Here is a 16,932-nt window from a genome sequence, read left to right as displayed (position 1 = left end):
ATTTGTCCATTGCCACACACTGTAATTACACTTTAAGCGCACGTTTCCCCAGAGATCCACATAAACACAACAGCGAGTGGAAATGGAGGAGCTACTGAACGCGATGTCATGTGACCAGGACAGCCAAAAAACTCATTAGTCCTCCTGTTTTTTCATTTGCAGTCCGGTTGCAAGAGTTTTTTCACTATTCAGTAGAAGCGTGAAATGATTTTCACAGACGTCCCCCGGAAAAACTATTTCCGTTCGGATAGGGCTTAAGGCTCACCTCCCAATTTGACTTACTAAAGTAACTGCTTCATTACTAAACACACTAAGAAAAGTAAGTACTGATTTGTACTTAAAAGGGTACAAAGCTTGTCGCTGGGGCTGTACCTTATATTGAGGTACAAAAAAGTACCTTCCAATGAAAGCCCTTTTTTGTACCCATGGTTTTTGTGCCAGTAAAGATTATAAAAATTTTAAACATTATCATCAGCTAAATCTGGCTCAAAAACTTGATGATCCAAAATTGTCTGGCTTTTAAATAAAAAATGTGCAATTAAAATATATATTGTTTTTTAGTACAGTGATACAGAATACTGAATGCACCCTTTGACTGGTTAAATGGTACAAAGCTGTACTTATTGCTGTTAGAAATGACTTTGTACTTCAGAGGGAACAAATCTGACCCTGTAAAGACCAATATTGTACCTTTGAGGGTACAATTATGAAGAGTGTACCTTTGAGTACAAAAAAGTATTCATATCGTACCTCTGTTTCTTGGAGTGAATGTGATGGTGCTATAATCAAATGAATAGGGTAAATCTGCAGTGAAGAAGAATGGTTATTAAATTCTGTGAAATTTACTTCTGTGAAGTATCGTAGAGATTTATCTTTCAATACAGTACCAGTACCAAAAGTTGGGACACACGTTAAAACCAGTGTTTTTTTTCATTATTTTTTAAAATTTTCTACATCATAGAATAATACTAAAGTAATCCATAAACATATTGAATTATTTAGCAAACAAAAAAGTGTTAAACAAACCATTTATATTTTAGATCCTTTAAAGTAGCACCCTTGTGCTTAGATTGGACAGTTTTGCAATGTTCTGCCTGTTGTTCAGTGAGAGCTCTGAAGCTCTACTAGATTTTGGTACATTGTGAAGATTTGATTGCATTCATATAGGGTTGTAACTAATGATTATTTTGGTAGTTCTGATTAGTCTATTAGTCAACAATATTTTTGGGGGGTAATAATTCCCCTTTTTCTGCCTCTTGTGGATATAGCTCCAGTTACAAGTCTTCTCGATGTCTTAAAACAGATAGAAACAGCTGAATGTGGGCTTTAAATGTCCTTTAAATGTCTAGAAAATGTTTACACATGAAATATGCTGACAGCTTAGTTTGAACTGAATGAGTGAGCAGCCCTTCCTTAACCCTCCCCCCCCCCACTGAGTTTCTGCCCCCAGTACTTTGTGTAGTGTATTACAGCTACAAATGAAGTTGACATGCTTTTAGAATCATCATTATTGATTATATTGATAAAACAGTGCAGTGCTAATTTAATGATGAGTGTTCTTGAGGTTAGGACTTTGGATGTTCATGACATCACCTTATCCGTAACTCCACAACTCATCCCAAATGTACTAGATCAAGCTCCATCATTCCAGAGAGAGAGAACAGTCCTTCCACTGCTCCACAGGTCAATACTTTTAAACTTGAAGTTTTATACCCATCTAATCCACGCCTGGAATTAGGCATGTTGCCAATGAGTCCAATGAGTTCTGTTCTATTGTTGGTACTTCTTCTCTACAGGAACTATACAAGCTGACTCTGACTCTCCTTTTCACATATTTGCAACTCAGCAACTTTCCAACACGTCCTACCTGTTTCTGCAAAGTCAGTCATACTGAATAAACAACAAACAAACAATGCGCAGTGTCCTGACACACACAAAAAATTATTATCTTATATCTTATCGATAAATAATACAATACCAATTATATATTGTGATAAATTGATAATATATACATGCTGAGAGTATTAAAAAACTACAAGTGAGCACATTAAAATCTGTTTTAAATGCTAAGTACTAAGGCCCAATCCCATTTCACCCCTTGGCCCTACTCCTTACCCCTACCTCTCTGTTTTCTCCGTGCATGCCAAGGGGTAGGGGTGTCCCGATTCTTGTTACGCTGGAGGGGTAGGGGAAAGGTAAAGGGCTTGTTGGCCCTGCAAGCGGAGATTTTTCAGGTGCACACTTCAAACGAAGGTGTATGAGAATTACTTGTAAGAAACCCACACATGGAAGTAGCACTATATTACCATAGTTAATGTGAAGTTTCAAAGTTTTATGCTTGAAATCTTCATAACAAGCTTAAAAGGTAGATAGCTAGCTAACTTTCCTGTTCCACCTTAAATGGTGCAACAGACGGCAGCGGCTGCAGCATAAATTATTTGATGTAAAAGAAGTAAAACAAATCATAAATTAAATCTTTTTTAATGAACTATTATTCCACATAATAATTTGGACCTTTTAGGCAGTATTTCTTCAGACCACCCCATAAAACATTTTCAAGAACAAGTGGCATAGTTTTTTGTTCTTTACTTTTAAAAAGTTATGGTCATATATGTGACTATAAACTGTATTTTTATAGTTTTACAGGTCATTGTTATATTTTAAATTCCAATTGCTGTGCTTTAACCGCTATTTGCATGTTTTTTTTTTACATTTAAGCAGATTGTTTAATGATAAAAATACTCACCACCCCATGCTTTCGCAGGTTTGATGTGGAAGTTTTGAAAGCTAACAGCTCTGTCCAGTGGGGGATATGCACATTTTGTATTGCATGAGGAGGTTATTGCCTTTATTTAATCAGTAACAGGGAGTTTTCCAATGTAGCAAAGTAAATTACTTGTGTCAAAATGTACAAAATGTAGTAAAAGTAAAGTTACCTATTTTAAAAACTACTTTAAAAATTACAAATTACTCATAAAATCTACTCAATTACAGTAACTTGAGTAAATGTAATTCATTACTTTACACCTCTGGCTCTCAGTAATCTTTCATTCTGCACCTTTCTCCAGTTAAACTTTTGGAGTCTAAATTTTGTTACCTAATACCGTCTACGTCACTTGAATTTGGGTTTTTGCGGTGACCTGCTAAACAGACTTCCTCTGCCTGTGTTGTCTGATGCTGTTGCGCAAAAAAAAGAAAAGAAGTGCAGGAAACCACTCTGCTGCCCTCAGCAGCACCAAAACATGGCACAGGAAGAAAATACCCTGCTGCACGCATCTGAGGCCAGCTGAGCTTCTCTAACAGCAGTTTTCAAGTTTGGGATTTGGCTCGACCAGCATGAAAAAGGAAACTGAAGACCGAAACAAAAAAAAAAAGTGCTAACCACAGTTCAGTGCAGTCAGACAAAATGTGTAACAGGAAGCTCCTGCTACTCCAGACCTTGGCCCAAGGCTCGCCAAACGAAGCCAGCCAAGTCTGTAGTCCTTTCAACCTCCCCCTACTCCGAGCACCAAGCTCCAAGTTCTCTCTGTAGTCTCTGTTTGAAGATGAGTGACATCAAAGTTCATGCCTATTTGCAATCAGTTCTCCAGGGAGCTCTTATTTAGAGCTTTTATCTCTTCGCTCAGGGCGAAACCACATAACAGACCGCTATGGATACGCGGTGATGGAATCATGATGCATCTGACTGCTTTAGCAGACCAATCTTTCTACCACCATCCTTTCTAAAGGATACTCCTGAGAGACTGACTGTTCCAGGTCTAACTTTGGTTCATGTGTTTTTCCAATGTCCACCTTTACAAACCCTAAACCATATTTTTGTTCTTTAATAGCTGAAATGTTTTCCTTTAAAGTAATGAAAGATACCAGATACATGGTTATCAAATGTATAAACCTTTCCTAACCTTTAAAAAACCTTTAAAAAGCTTTTATTTTCGTCATTTCCGCCTCTGCAGCACCCACGCAGGTTTAACTGTGCTGTAGGTGAGGACGATGTTTCCGTTTATGCAAATCAGTCGATCAATAATACCACCCACCTGGGTCTTACCACTGTCAGAGGCACACTGCGGCTGCTGCTAAAGCTCAGTCAATGAGCTCTCCCCCCTTCCCCTTTAAACTCTAAACCCATACATCACCCAGTGCCCCTACCAATCTACTCCTCCATTTTATTTTTATTTTTTTCATTTTTCTAATTTGAGCTAAGGCTGGAGTCAGCTAAAATCAGGGAGTTTAGTTACCCTTTAAGACTGGAATATGTAAATGATCCCCATTCTAACAGGCTCAATGATGTGTTGCACCAAATTCCAAATGCAGGTCAAACTAAAACAATTCATCAGCTTCAGTTACAATAACAATTATGAGATTTCATATCATTCATAGCATTAAAACCAAAATATGAGAGCAAACCTGTTTTACAGACAGTGTAAGTGTGAAGGGGTGGCCCAAGTGTGTTGTTTTCACTCTTTACTGCAGTTATTTCCTCCAGTAAGTGAACAGGCTGCAAATACCAGAAGATGATAAGACGATAAACAGACATCTCTCATCTCTCATCAAGTGTTTTACATCATTCTAAACCTGGCTGAGAATCAGTATCCATCTAATCTCTTTAACAGCTACACAGATATGTGTTAGCGAAGGCTGGTACAAAAAGAAAAACACTTAACAAATATTTATACAAAACAGTAATAGATTCTTGTGTGCTTAAAGGAGATTTTTTGGGTGCTCATTTTAATACATCAGCTCACAGATGCCTTGTGCTGATTGACATCACCCTAGGAGTGATGAGGGAAAAGAGCAGCATCTACCCACCCAGAGAGAGAAAAGCCAACTTTACTCTCTCAGGGCTCCGGTAGCTGATGACAAGCTGCATGACCGGGATTCAAACCAGTAATCTCCTGATCATAGTGGCAGCGTTTAGCTTGCTGGACCATTCAGCACCCCTACGGTGATCTTTTTTAAGGCTTTTCTTTATCTTTATCAAACCAAACCCTCATCTGCTTACTGGTGCACCTGTTCAGGACATACAGTACCAGTCAAAAGTTTGGACACACCCCTTCTCATTTAAACCAGTCAGAATATGTTTTATATTTTAGAGTAGTACCTTTTGCTTTGATGCCAACTCTTTTTGCCTACTCTTAGAATTCTATCAGTCGGCTTCATGACGTAGAACCTGGAATAGTTCTCCAACTGTCTTAAAGGAGTTCTAGAGCTGCTTAACTCTTGTTAACTGCCTTTCCTTTACTCTGTGCTCCGACTCCTGGGTTTTTGTCATGTTGTTGTGAAGGCCAAACCCTTTTATTGTCTACTAACTAATTGCATAGCTTTTATATATTTAATAATAATGTACAATGTAGCATATAATACAAATAAAAACTAATATTAACTAATTTGTTTAGTTAACTAATATTAATGAGCATGTGTGTCCAATTATACATGCATGCATTTGACAGATTGACAACTGTTTTTTATTACTTCAGAATTTCATGAGAAATGGCCAAATAGAAATTACAATAGAAATCCAAAATTACAAAATGACATTGCCTTTAATGTAAAGTAAAGTTTTCCCCTTCAATTTCAATAAAGTTGACGGTGATTTTGGAGGTTTTTGCACAGCCATTATGCTAACAGCTTAATTCTTTTGCCATACAGTTGATTTTAGAAACAACTAGACACATCTTCATTATTTAACAACTTTTTAGTCATATTAATTATTATGAACCAGGGGTGTCTAAACTTCACGGGCCACACTCTGTAATAAAACAAATAATGAAATATACCACTTGAAATAATAAATTTTCCTGATTATTTTGATGTAAACACCATTTTACTTGACTTACTATCTTTATCTATCTTTGACAGTGTTGTGTAAACTAAGATTTTTCAAATTGATGTTTCATTTCATGATGTCTCTTAATATTAAACTCCTTAATTACGGCAACTTTTAGACTCTTTGGCCTGTTTTTCTGCGCTACAACTGAGCACTCTCTTCGCTTTTAGACCCTCTGGCCTCTTTTTCTGTGCTAGAACTGTGCACCCTCTCCGCTTTTAGACCCTCTGGCCTCTTTTTCTGTGCTAGAACTGTGCACCCTCTCCGCTTTTAGACTCTTTGGCCTGTTTTTCTGCGCTAGAAATGCGCACCCTCTCCGCTTTTTGACTCTTTGGCCCGTTTTTCTGCGCTAGAAATGCGCACCCTCTCTGCTTTTATACTCTTTGGCCTGTTTTTCTGCGCTAGAAATGCGCACCCTCTCCACTTTTTGACTCTTTGGCCCAATTTTGTGCGCTAGAAATGCGCACCCTCTTCGCTTTTAGACTCTTTGGCCTGTTTTTCTGCACTAGAACAGCGCACTCTCTTCGCTTTTAGACTCTTTGGCCCTTTTTTTTTTTCGCTAGAAATGCACACTCTCTCCGCTTTTAGACTCTTTGGCCCGTTTCTGACACCTAGCGTTCAAACTTTGAATCTCACATTATAAAAACCTGCTTAACAGCGGGCCAACTTTCATTCTATTTCTATACCTCGCGGTACCTACGCCGCAAATGGCCCGCGGGCCGTAGTTTGGACACCCCTGTTATAAACCGTTTATTCTGCACAGAGCGACTGCATTACAATTATTACAATTATACACAAATCTATACTCAAATTCAGGTATATACAGCACTGGAGTTACTGATTGAGCTGGAAGTCATATGTATACGGGAGAATTGTAAATACAAACTTTATAGAAGTCTTTTCCTGAGAAACTCGCTTCTCACTACTTGCTGAGATTCTTTATGAGCACAGAGCCAGACTTGTACAGGGTGGCAGCAGCTACCTGCCCTGATAGCCCTGCTGCCTGCCCTGCATTCTTTATAGTTAAACATTAGCTGTGGACTCAAGGTGTGGGCTGGAGCAATGATGAGGTTTCCAATGTTTACTCAAGTGTGCTCTACAACGGTGTGGGAAATGAGATCACGTGACTGATCTGACATGAAATAACCACAAAAAAGAGTTCTTACAGCTGTTTAAAAAAAAACTAACATGCTCAACAATCTGTAAAATACACAGTTGGATTTTTATGTTTTTTGGCAGGTGCTATCTGGGCCTACAGTCTGGGCCACTCAGTTTCAGCTATGGTACAAATGTTCCTTTGGAAGACTTGCATGCATGACGATAGTAATAATGAGTCATAACAATGCACCATAATTAACCTGTGCATGACACTCCCACATACCTTGTGAATGCATCATCAGAGTTCAAAGCATGCAATTTGTGACAGCTTAGAATATTGTCATTCAGGTTCCACTAAGTGTAAAGTTAATTAAGGATTAAAAGAGGGGTAACTAGTGGAAAACACAGGTGCGCCACTGACTAATTAGAAACTTGACAACAGTAAACAGTCAGATGTTCATTACTACCTTGGCAAAGCAGGTGCGATATGTGCTCAGTGCATTTACACCCCCACTCATTACATGCACAAACACATACAGATGCACACAGTGCAAAGCCCAACTTTTACACAGGCAATAAACAGAATAGAAAATAAATGAGCAGATCAATTTCCTCTGCTGGGAAGTGCAGAAAAATGTGCTGCGCCATTAAAATACCAATCCATCAAAGTCAGAGTGCACTTGGCTCTTAAAGGGAATGGCAAGTGACATGCTGATTGGTTTATTTCAGGTTACGCACATATCACACTAATGAATTAATCAAGAGAATAAGTACATACCTTTTGCACATTTTGAACTGTGCAAGGCATATTTATTGCGTCCTCATGATACCAAAGACACATCAATATGTCTTAGATCAAGCTATATGGTTGACTGCTTGCCTATAGATCACTAAAATAGGGTCTAATATGTTGCTAATTGTTTTTAATTGTTATAAAAATTGTTATAAATATTCTGCAAAGTAATTTACATTTGCGATTCAATATGGCGCACCCACCCCTACTACAGAGCTGTTCTTCATCTCTTTACATTTAATTCTGTAAATCTATTAGGTCCAATCTAAAATTCAATAATGCATTGACCTTCAAATTGATTAAATAATGCAATTTCCTTCTGTGTTTCCACTTTAGCCTCTAGATTATTCCACATGATTAAGGAAATTACATGTCAACAATCAAGGACCTCCAGAAACCTCTTTACAATATTACTAACCCCACATAACAACATTGAGGTCAACTGGAGGCCACAGGTGCACTGTACTTATAACCCAAGTTAAAAAATATGACATACCAAGACCATTTCTAATGTTTTTTCAATTTCTTTGCGACCCACAGGAGGCCATTGCTCGAGCCGTGACTCCACCGTGACCTCGGCAGGTGTTGAGATGGGTGAGGTGGGTAAGATGACAACGTCCTGCAGCATGGGTCTGGTACTGGTGGAGTTTGAGTACGAGTACATGGGTCGGGATGGCTGCAAGGTGTGCATCAAGCCCAACGAACGGTACACCCTCTTGTCCAAAACCAACGACCACTGGTGGCACGTGCGCAAGGACGAGCGCGCCAAGCCATTTTACATACCAGCAAAGTATGTGAAGGAGTTACCGCTCACTTTCCCCTCACCTCTGGATTTTGCGGACCCTCCAGTGCCTGAAGTAAGACCACCTGTGCCTGATCTTGCTGAGAAGGCCAAACCCAACGAAGTGACCATCAGGTTGCGCTCGCCAGGGAATGGCCGCAAAACAGAGAACCGCATGTCCACGTTCGGTGTTCCTTTGGACATCCATGAGCCTCCGTTGTACACTCACAGCAGCTTGGCAGACTCTCTTGTATCCTTTCACTCTGTCCCCGCAGTCTCTGTTTCAGATGCTGCACAGCAGAAGAAAAGGCTAAGCCTCGCACCCAACTTGCTGTTTGGTTCCCGAGGAGCCCCCTTGGAAGATCTGTCCCAGAAGTCCCGAGTGCCCAGTTTCAGCCCCGCTGACCCGGTGCTTCGCCTAGCCAAGCCTGTGGAACCCCCATCAGTAAAGAACCTGATAGACAATAAGCATCAGGGACTGCCTCCCAAACCAGAGCCACTAATAGAGCCAGACGAGGAGTCCAGCCCAGAGCCCACATGCTCCTCAGACTCTGAGAATATTTATGAGTCCATATTGGACCTGAAACTGGACGATTTGATAAAAACTGACCCTGTTCCTAATGCTGTGCAAGAGCCTGCACCCAGTTCAACCTCACCTGGACCACAGGCCAAGGTAAGGGCTGAAACACACACACGCAGCACAAGATTTTTTTTTTTTACAATACTGATCTTTGCAGAAGATGCCAATATACTGTACCTCTCTTAGAATTAACTACAAATAAATAACTGGATGTTGTATTTAAGTGGTTCTCAAACAATGGTTTTACCATTTACCAATGGTGTTACCATGGTGGTAGACATAGCAACCCATGGTGGTGGGCCAGTTGACCTCAGAAAGTTTACAGCATGCATAAATCTCATTTGTAGTTTTCATAACTTTATATTTTTTTGTGTTTAGTGTTTACCCCGATAGACCCTGTCTACAAGCCCACATTCTAGTGTATTACTCACAAAACTGCAATTACTACTACTTTTATTATTATCATCAGTTTTAAACATCCTACATCGTCCCACTTCTTCTAAAAAATTAGTATAAGAGATTGTCATATGGTGCCATATATTTCATATATGGCACCATATGACAATCTCTTATACTAATTTTAAGGTAAAAACATTTACAGCATGTACATATGCTCAAACTATACAGCTCTAAAAAAATAAGAGACCACTTAATGATGTTGGAATATGCTGGAATATAATCAAGAAGAAGATGGATGATCACAAGCCATCAAACCAAACTGAACTGCTTAAATGTTTGCATCAGGAGTGGAATTAAGTTATCCAAAAGCAGTGTGTAAGACTGCTGGAGGAGAACATGGCTATGAACTTGTTTTATTTGCATTATTTGAGGTCTGAAAGCTCTGCATCTTTTTTTTCATTTCAGCCATTTCTCATTTTCTGCAAATAAATGCTCTAAATGACAATATTTTTTTTTGGAATTTGGGAGAAATGTTGGCTGTAGTTTATAGAATAAAATAACAATGTTCATTTTACTCAAACATATATCTATAAAAAGCAAAGTCAGAAACTGAAGTGGTCTCAATCCTTTCCAGAGCTGTTATTTTTGTGATGTTTTCGGTTGCTGACACCACTGGGAGGCGCTGTTTACACTCCAATGCTCTCAAATGCACTTATAAAGGTATGTGGCCTTATGGGTCTATCACTGTACCCTGATGACAGTCATAAGTTTGGCTTTACATACAATAATCTATTTTTTTTTCCCAAAATTTAATCCAATTAAGCGTAATTGACTAGAAAGTAAGGGAAGGAATGTTATTAGGCCAAATCTGTGATGATTTAAACTTTTCCAAAGGTCTGTTTTTTTTAGCTTAGTCACAAAGTTAAGGTCACTGAACACACAGGGCTGAATGACAGGAATAAAACTGAAACAATGGAATCAGAGGGAGAGTACTGGAGAGTCTGAGTGTGTGCTGTAAACGTGACTTCAGGACAGGATATTACAGCCTTTCCTCCAGCAAGCGCAGGATATGATGAGCTCAAACAAGATCAAACAAAAGCTGTGTGTTTCTGTGTCTATGAAAGAACGAGAAAAATATCTGAGAATGTACATTCAGGGTAATCATACAGAATCAAATACTGTCCTTTTTTCATTTTCTCATGCAAATAATGAATCCAGCTATTATTTATAAAACACCCAACCGCCCACTGTAAGAGGCTACAAACAGAAAAACTATATTTTTAGTTTCCATTGTCCTCACACCCACCCCTTTGTGCTATTTAGGTTAGCATTAGCAGCCAGCATTAGCAAGTTAGCGAACACTGCTCCAAAAATAAAGCTGTTTAAATCATACATAGAAACATAGTAACAATGTAAATTGTCACTTAGTGAGGTAGAACTCCACAATATGTAGAAGTTACACTGCAAAAAATCCATTGGCAAAAACTAGACAAAATAAATGCAAATTAAGACTATGTATGTTAAGCAAATAAATCTGCCAACGGGGTAAACAAAATGTTCAAAATGATTAAGATAATTATCCCTAAAATAAGCAAAATAAGCTAACACTTACAATGCTTAGTAAGTCAAAAGTCTTATCAGAGAAGATTATAAGAATTATTGCCTTAAATTTAGAAAATTGCAGTGTAGAAGCTCTTGGTTTAATGCAGATAGAGTAATTAATGAAAACAATGTAAATAATGTAAACATTATTTACAAACACCCAACTGCCCACTGTAAGAGGCTACTAACAGAAAAAAAAATAGTTTTTAGTTTCCATTTTACACCCACCCCTCTTTGTTATTTAGGTTAGCATTAGCAGACAACATTAGCAAGTTAGCGTACGCTACTGCAGCAACAAAGCTGTTTAAATCTGTGAAATATAGTAACAGTGTACTTAGTGAGGTAGAACTCCACACTACAAACAAGTTAGAAGCTCTTGGTTTAATGCAGGCCTGTATGTATCTTCAGAATAATCCTTTAGAATTAAATACTGTCATTTTTTTTTCATTTCCTCGTGAAACAATGAATCCAGTGTTTATTTACAAACACCCAACTGCCTACTGTAAGAGGCTACAAACAGAAAAACTTTGTTTTTAGTTTCTATTTTACTCACACCCACCCCTCTTTGTTATTTAGGTTAGCATTAGCAGCCAACATTAGCAAGTTAGCGTACGCTACTGCGACAACAAAGCTGTTTAAATCTGTGAAATATAGTAACAGTGTACTTATTGAGGTAGAACTCCACACTACGAAGTTAGAAGCTCTTGGTTTAAGGCTGCCCTGTGCAAGACATTCAGAGTAATCATTCAGAATTAAATTCTGTAATTTTTTCATTTTCTCATGCAAATAATTGCCCACTGTAAGAGGCTACAAACAAAAAAGTTTTAAGTTTCCATTTTCTTCACACCCACCCCTCTGTGTTATTTAGGTTAGCATTAGCAGCCAGAATTAGCAAGTTAGCATACACTCCTGCAACAACAAAGCTGTAAGCATCTGAGAAACACAGTAGCAGTGTTAACCATCAAAAGTGAGTAAGGACTCCACATGACAAAAGTTAGAAGCTCTTGGTTTATGCAGACCTGTGTAAGAAATTCTTTGGAGACCCTGAGGTGACATCATGTAAAAACAATGCGTAGGAACGACATATTAAGGTGTGGGAACGAGTTAATTAAATCATAGCTGTTCAAAATGGTGCAGTCCAGCAATCTGACCATGCCCTAGAGTCCTTTGCTAGCTTTTTTGCTGTTCAGAGGTGAGTAGTATCAGCCTGTAGTCTGCGCATTTACCGTGTTAAAACAAGCTACATGGAACACTCAGGGTTCCTCAATCTAGCGCTGTGTACTTTTTAGCATGAATGTTAGGTACTGTTTTTTTTATAGATAATGAAATCATATTTTGAATCATTTGTCATAATTATTTAGGATTATTATGCAGGTCTGAAATTCTGGAACAGATGTATATTGACAATTATAATTAAGGTTCTGGAATGAAATACAATTCTAAGTAAATCACAACCTCTTTTTCTTATTTGTGGTTGTAGCATTTCCCAAATGTAACTAATTTGTTCCCATTAAAACTTGATAAAGAAATTAAACTAATGCTGTAACAAGAAAGATTTTTTAGGGGTCCAATTCATACAATTGATAATATTATGGACTTATTATAGACAATTATAGGTTTTGGATCTATGTATATTACTGAGTATCTGGAGATGCAGGGCTGTTTCAAGGCATTTGGGGCCCCAAGCATTAGCTTAGGCATATTTTAGAATTCTGCTGTTTGAGAATTAGACAGATGCAGCTGATGCTTTAAGGACGGTCAACTGCTTGTGTGCATGGATACCACTGTCTGGTTATATGATGCAAATTTTTTGTAGGCTATTTCTACCCCCAATTTGGTAGGTAGATTATCACGGAAGAATAGCTTGCATTGCAGAGAAGCTACACCATCTTCGCCAAAAATGAAGTTACACAAGAACATTAGACTATGGCAATGTCATGATACTAATATGATAAGCAGTGAATCTGTAACAAATCTGTATTTAGCTTATCCTGTTATTGTAACATATTGCAGTGTGTAGCCAAATTATCAGCCCGTTTGAAACAAGCTGCATGAACTGTTCTAGTATTGACTACCAGGCAGGTAGATAACATAAACCTTACCCATACCAATGTTGTTGGCAGCCCTGCTGCTGTTAAATAACACCATTTGTACAAGACACACAGGCCTAATTTATTTAACCAGTCGTTCTCTGGGGGCCAGACCCAGTTCAGCTCAGGGCCCTCGGCAATTGATTGGTTTGCTTGCCTTGTTGCAACGGGCCTCTGGAGATGTATCACTGAGAGAGAGGCACTTGCTGCAGAGTGGTAACCATTAGCACTTTGGCCTTTTCTGCTTACTGCTCACCTAATTTCTTCTCCGCTTTGGAAACTCTAACCCTAGCTAAGCCTCACACAGCTTAACTGTACAACAATGAGGCAAACAGAGAAAAGAGACATTTAACTTCATAACTCTTCCCTAAAAAGTGGGATTATTATGCACTCTTAAACACCATCAGATACTGTACCTGCCTAACTTTAGGAAGAACAATGTTCTGCTGAGGGATAAAAGCTTTCAGAGCACCAGCATCAGATTACAGAGTAATTGTTAGTGTTTCTGCTTCTCAGCGTTTGACACCAAATCTGCACACACAGAGTCACCAGGGCATGAAGATTCACATGCCTCACAGTTCACTGGCTGTGATTTAATATGGAAGGCAAAGGAGGAAATGACCATCTAGATGTGCTCCAAGGTAACTGACACTTACGTCTAATCACGAAGTCTTTTGTTTGTGTTTACATTTGTAGGGAGCTTCATTTCAGTACAGTGCCTTTAAACCTGAGGTATTTTTATTCTTCAGGACTCAGGGAATTCTCAGTTCCTGGTGAGAAAATGCTTATTTTAAGGCTTTTGGAAGAGTCAACACTTTCCTGAATGGATAATGCCACTTGAGTGTGACTACATTCTCTTGTTTTGTCATATTGATATTTTTCAGATTATCAAAGAAACTTTAATGTCAGACAAAGATAACCTGATTAAATATAAAAAGCAATATTTAAACGATCATTTTATTTATCAAAGGAAAAAAAAAATATCCAAAACTAACCTAAACCTAATAACTTGGTTGTGCCAGCAGCAACAACTGCAGTCAAGAGTTTGTGATAACAGGCAATGAGTCTTTCACATCTCTGTGGAGGAATTTTGGTCCATTCTTCTTTACAAAATTTCTTTAATTCAGCCACATTGTAGGGTCTTCAAGCATGAACGGTCCTTTTAAGATCACCTGAAAGCATCTCAATCAGACTTTGACTAGGCCATTCCAAAACTTCCCTTTTGCTTTTTTTAAGCCAGTCAGAGGTCAACTTGTTTGTGTGCTTTGGAGCATTGTCCTGCTGCAGAACCCAAGTACGCCAGAGCTTGAGGTCACAAACAGATGGCCAGACATTCTTTTCTTTACAATTGTCTGGTAAACAACAGAATTACTGGTTTCATCTGTTACAGCAAGTTTTCCAGACCCTGAAGCAGCAAAGCAGCCACAGACCATCACACTACCACCACCATGTTTTACATTCAGTATGATGTTCTTTTTCTGAAATTATGTGATAGTATTTACCCTAAGTCTTGGGGATCATCAAGACGTTTTTTTGGCAAATGTGAGATGGGCAATTGTGTTCTTTTTGTTCAGCAGTGTTTTTGGCTTAAAACTCTCCCTTGGAGACCATTTTCACCCAGTCCCTATTTTAAATATACCTTAACTGAGGCAAGTAAGACCTGCAGTTCTTTAAATGTTGTTCTGGATTCTTTTTTGACCTCCTGGATCAGTTGTCCATGCCTTTTGAAATCATTTTGATCGGCCGGCCACTCCTGGGAAGGATTACCAGTGTTCTTCATTTGTGATTGATAGCTCTTAGTGTGGTCCACTGGAGTCCCAAAGCTTTAGAAATTACTTTTTTCCAGACTGATAGATGATCAGTGACTTTGTTTTCCTATCTGTTTTTTGAATTTCTTCAAATTGGGGCATAGTGTGTGGATTTTTGGGATCTTTTATCTGCTTCACATAGTCAGACAGGATCAATTTATGGCCTGGTTGAGGTTAGTGACATTTGATTGGATCATTGGATTAATTACAGTTAAATTTTTCACAAAAAATTTTCCCTTAATAAATGAAATCATCATTTAAAAAGTGCTTTTAAGATTTACTCATGTTATCTTTGTCTGATATTAAAGTTTGATTAAAGTTTGAAAACTTTATGAATGAAAAAAAGACAAAAACAAAAGAAATCTGTAAGAGGCAAATACTTTTTCATGTCAATGTAGTTTTAAAAGACTAAGCTGAAATGAATCACATGGAGAAAGATGTCCAAGCATTTTCGATTGCGCAAGAATGACTTACTGTACCGCTACCCTGAGGCCTGCAGTGTTTACAGAATACAGGAGGAGTCTTTTCCTACAATGTTCCAAACCTCACCCATCTGCTTGTATCCCAAACAAGTGTACATCGACATGCAGGCCAAAACACACACTTGTCTGCGTGTAGAATTTCTATTACTTTTGGATTTACTGGGGCTAAATATAACCATGCTGCTCCTTACTGAGGAACCAACAGCAACTCAGGATGCATTACATTTTCTCAGACTCACTGGATAGAGTGCTAGGTTATTGATCACAGGGTTGTGGGTTTGATAACCAGGTGCACTAAGCTGCCAATGTGGAACAAGACCCATAACTCTCTCTGCTCTAGGAGTAGTGTAGTATGGCTGGCCCTGAGCTCCAACTATGGATTTTTAACCTTTTTAGGCATGCATAGAGAATTTATTTCAGATTTACTAATGGAGAGAAATTACACATCATTCAAGAACCAAAAGAGGTTGCTCGGTTCAGGTCTACTGAACATTGATCCAGTGTGAAAGCAGTTTTCTAGATGGTTGAGATTTTTGGACTGATTACAAGTTGAGGCAGTCTTTAAACAAACCAGAGGAAAAGAAGTGTTGTGCTCATTGTGCAGCCGCATGAATGCAAACACTTGGACTGGTGATTCCTGTATCTATTGTAATTAGTTAAATCTCTAGTACAGTGTGTGTGTGTAGTAGAGAGCAGTGTCAAGTAATGAAGTACAAATACTTTCTTACCTTACTAAAGTAGAAATTTGATCATTCATAATCATACGTCTTTTTCCTTCTACTCCGTCTTACATATTAACTCAATTATTTGGGTCGGGGTTAGTGCATTACTTCAACTTCTACAGAAGTATTTTAAATCCTAGTACATAGGATCTATACTTCTACCATTAGTAATGAATGTTAACCCTATTCATACTTTACAGTTAGTTCTACAGTACAGTGTGAGTAGCTTTAGTAGTAGCAGTAGTATTAGTAGTAGTATTAGTAGTAGAAGTAGTAGTAGTAGAAGTATTATTATTATTAGTAGTAGTAGAAGTATTATTATTATTGTTAGTAGTAGTAAAAGTAGTAGTAGTAATTTTAGTAGTAGTAGTAGTAGCAGTATTAGTATTAGTATACACGGGAAATTTGGCAGTGTTAAATCAACACTGTTAGTGTTAAATCAACACTTATTAGTGTTAAACTTTACACTCTCAGTGTTAATTTAACACTAAAAGTGTTGATTTAACACTGCCAAATTTCCTGTGTAAGTAGTAGTATTAGTAGTAAAAGTATTAGTAGTAGTTGTAGTTTTAGTAGTTGTAGTATTAGTAGTAGTAGTTGTAGTATTAGTAGTAGTAGTAGAATTATTAGTAGTAGTTGTAGTATTAGTAGTAGTAGTAGTTGTAGTATTAGTAGTAGTAGTAGAATTATTAGTAGTAGTTGTAGTATTAGTAGTAGTAGAAGTATTAGTAGTAGTTGTAGTTTTAGAAGTTG

At 38.0% G+C, this 16,932-nt stretch overlaps 1 protein-coding gene across 3 annotated transcripts in view; it reads left to right on the top strand.

Annotated features, from left to right (window-relative positions):
• Positions 1 to 16,932, top strand: part of arhgap27l (Rho GTPase activating protein 27, like) — a 67,718-nt gene that overhangs the window by 9,112 nt on the left and 41,674 nt on the right. For all 3 annotated transcript variants that reach the window (XM_049476087.1, XM_022668104.2, XM_049476088.1), the window contains exon 2: positions 8,256 to 9,169. In XM_049476087.1, the coding sequence (XP_049332044.1) occupies positions 8,306 to 9,169 (864 nt within the window). In that variant the 5' untranslated portion in view covers positions 8,256 to 8,305. The remainder of the gene's footprint in view (positions 1 to 8,255; positions 9,170 to 16,932) is intronic.

This window comes from Astyanax mexicanus, chromosome 3, assembly GCF_023375975.1.
Source record: "Astyanax mexicanus isolate ESR-SI-001 chromosome 3, AstMex3_surface, whole genome shotgun sequence".
Lineage (NCBI taxonomy): Eukaryota > Metazoa > Chordata > Actinopteri > Characiformes > Acestrorhamphidae > Astyanax > Astyanax mexicanus.
The sequence above is the reverse complement of the archived record's forward strand: the minus strand, read 5'-3'. Positions and strand labels throughout refer to the sequence as shown.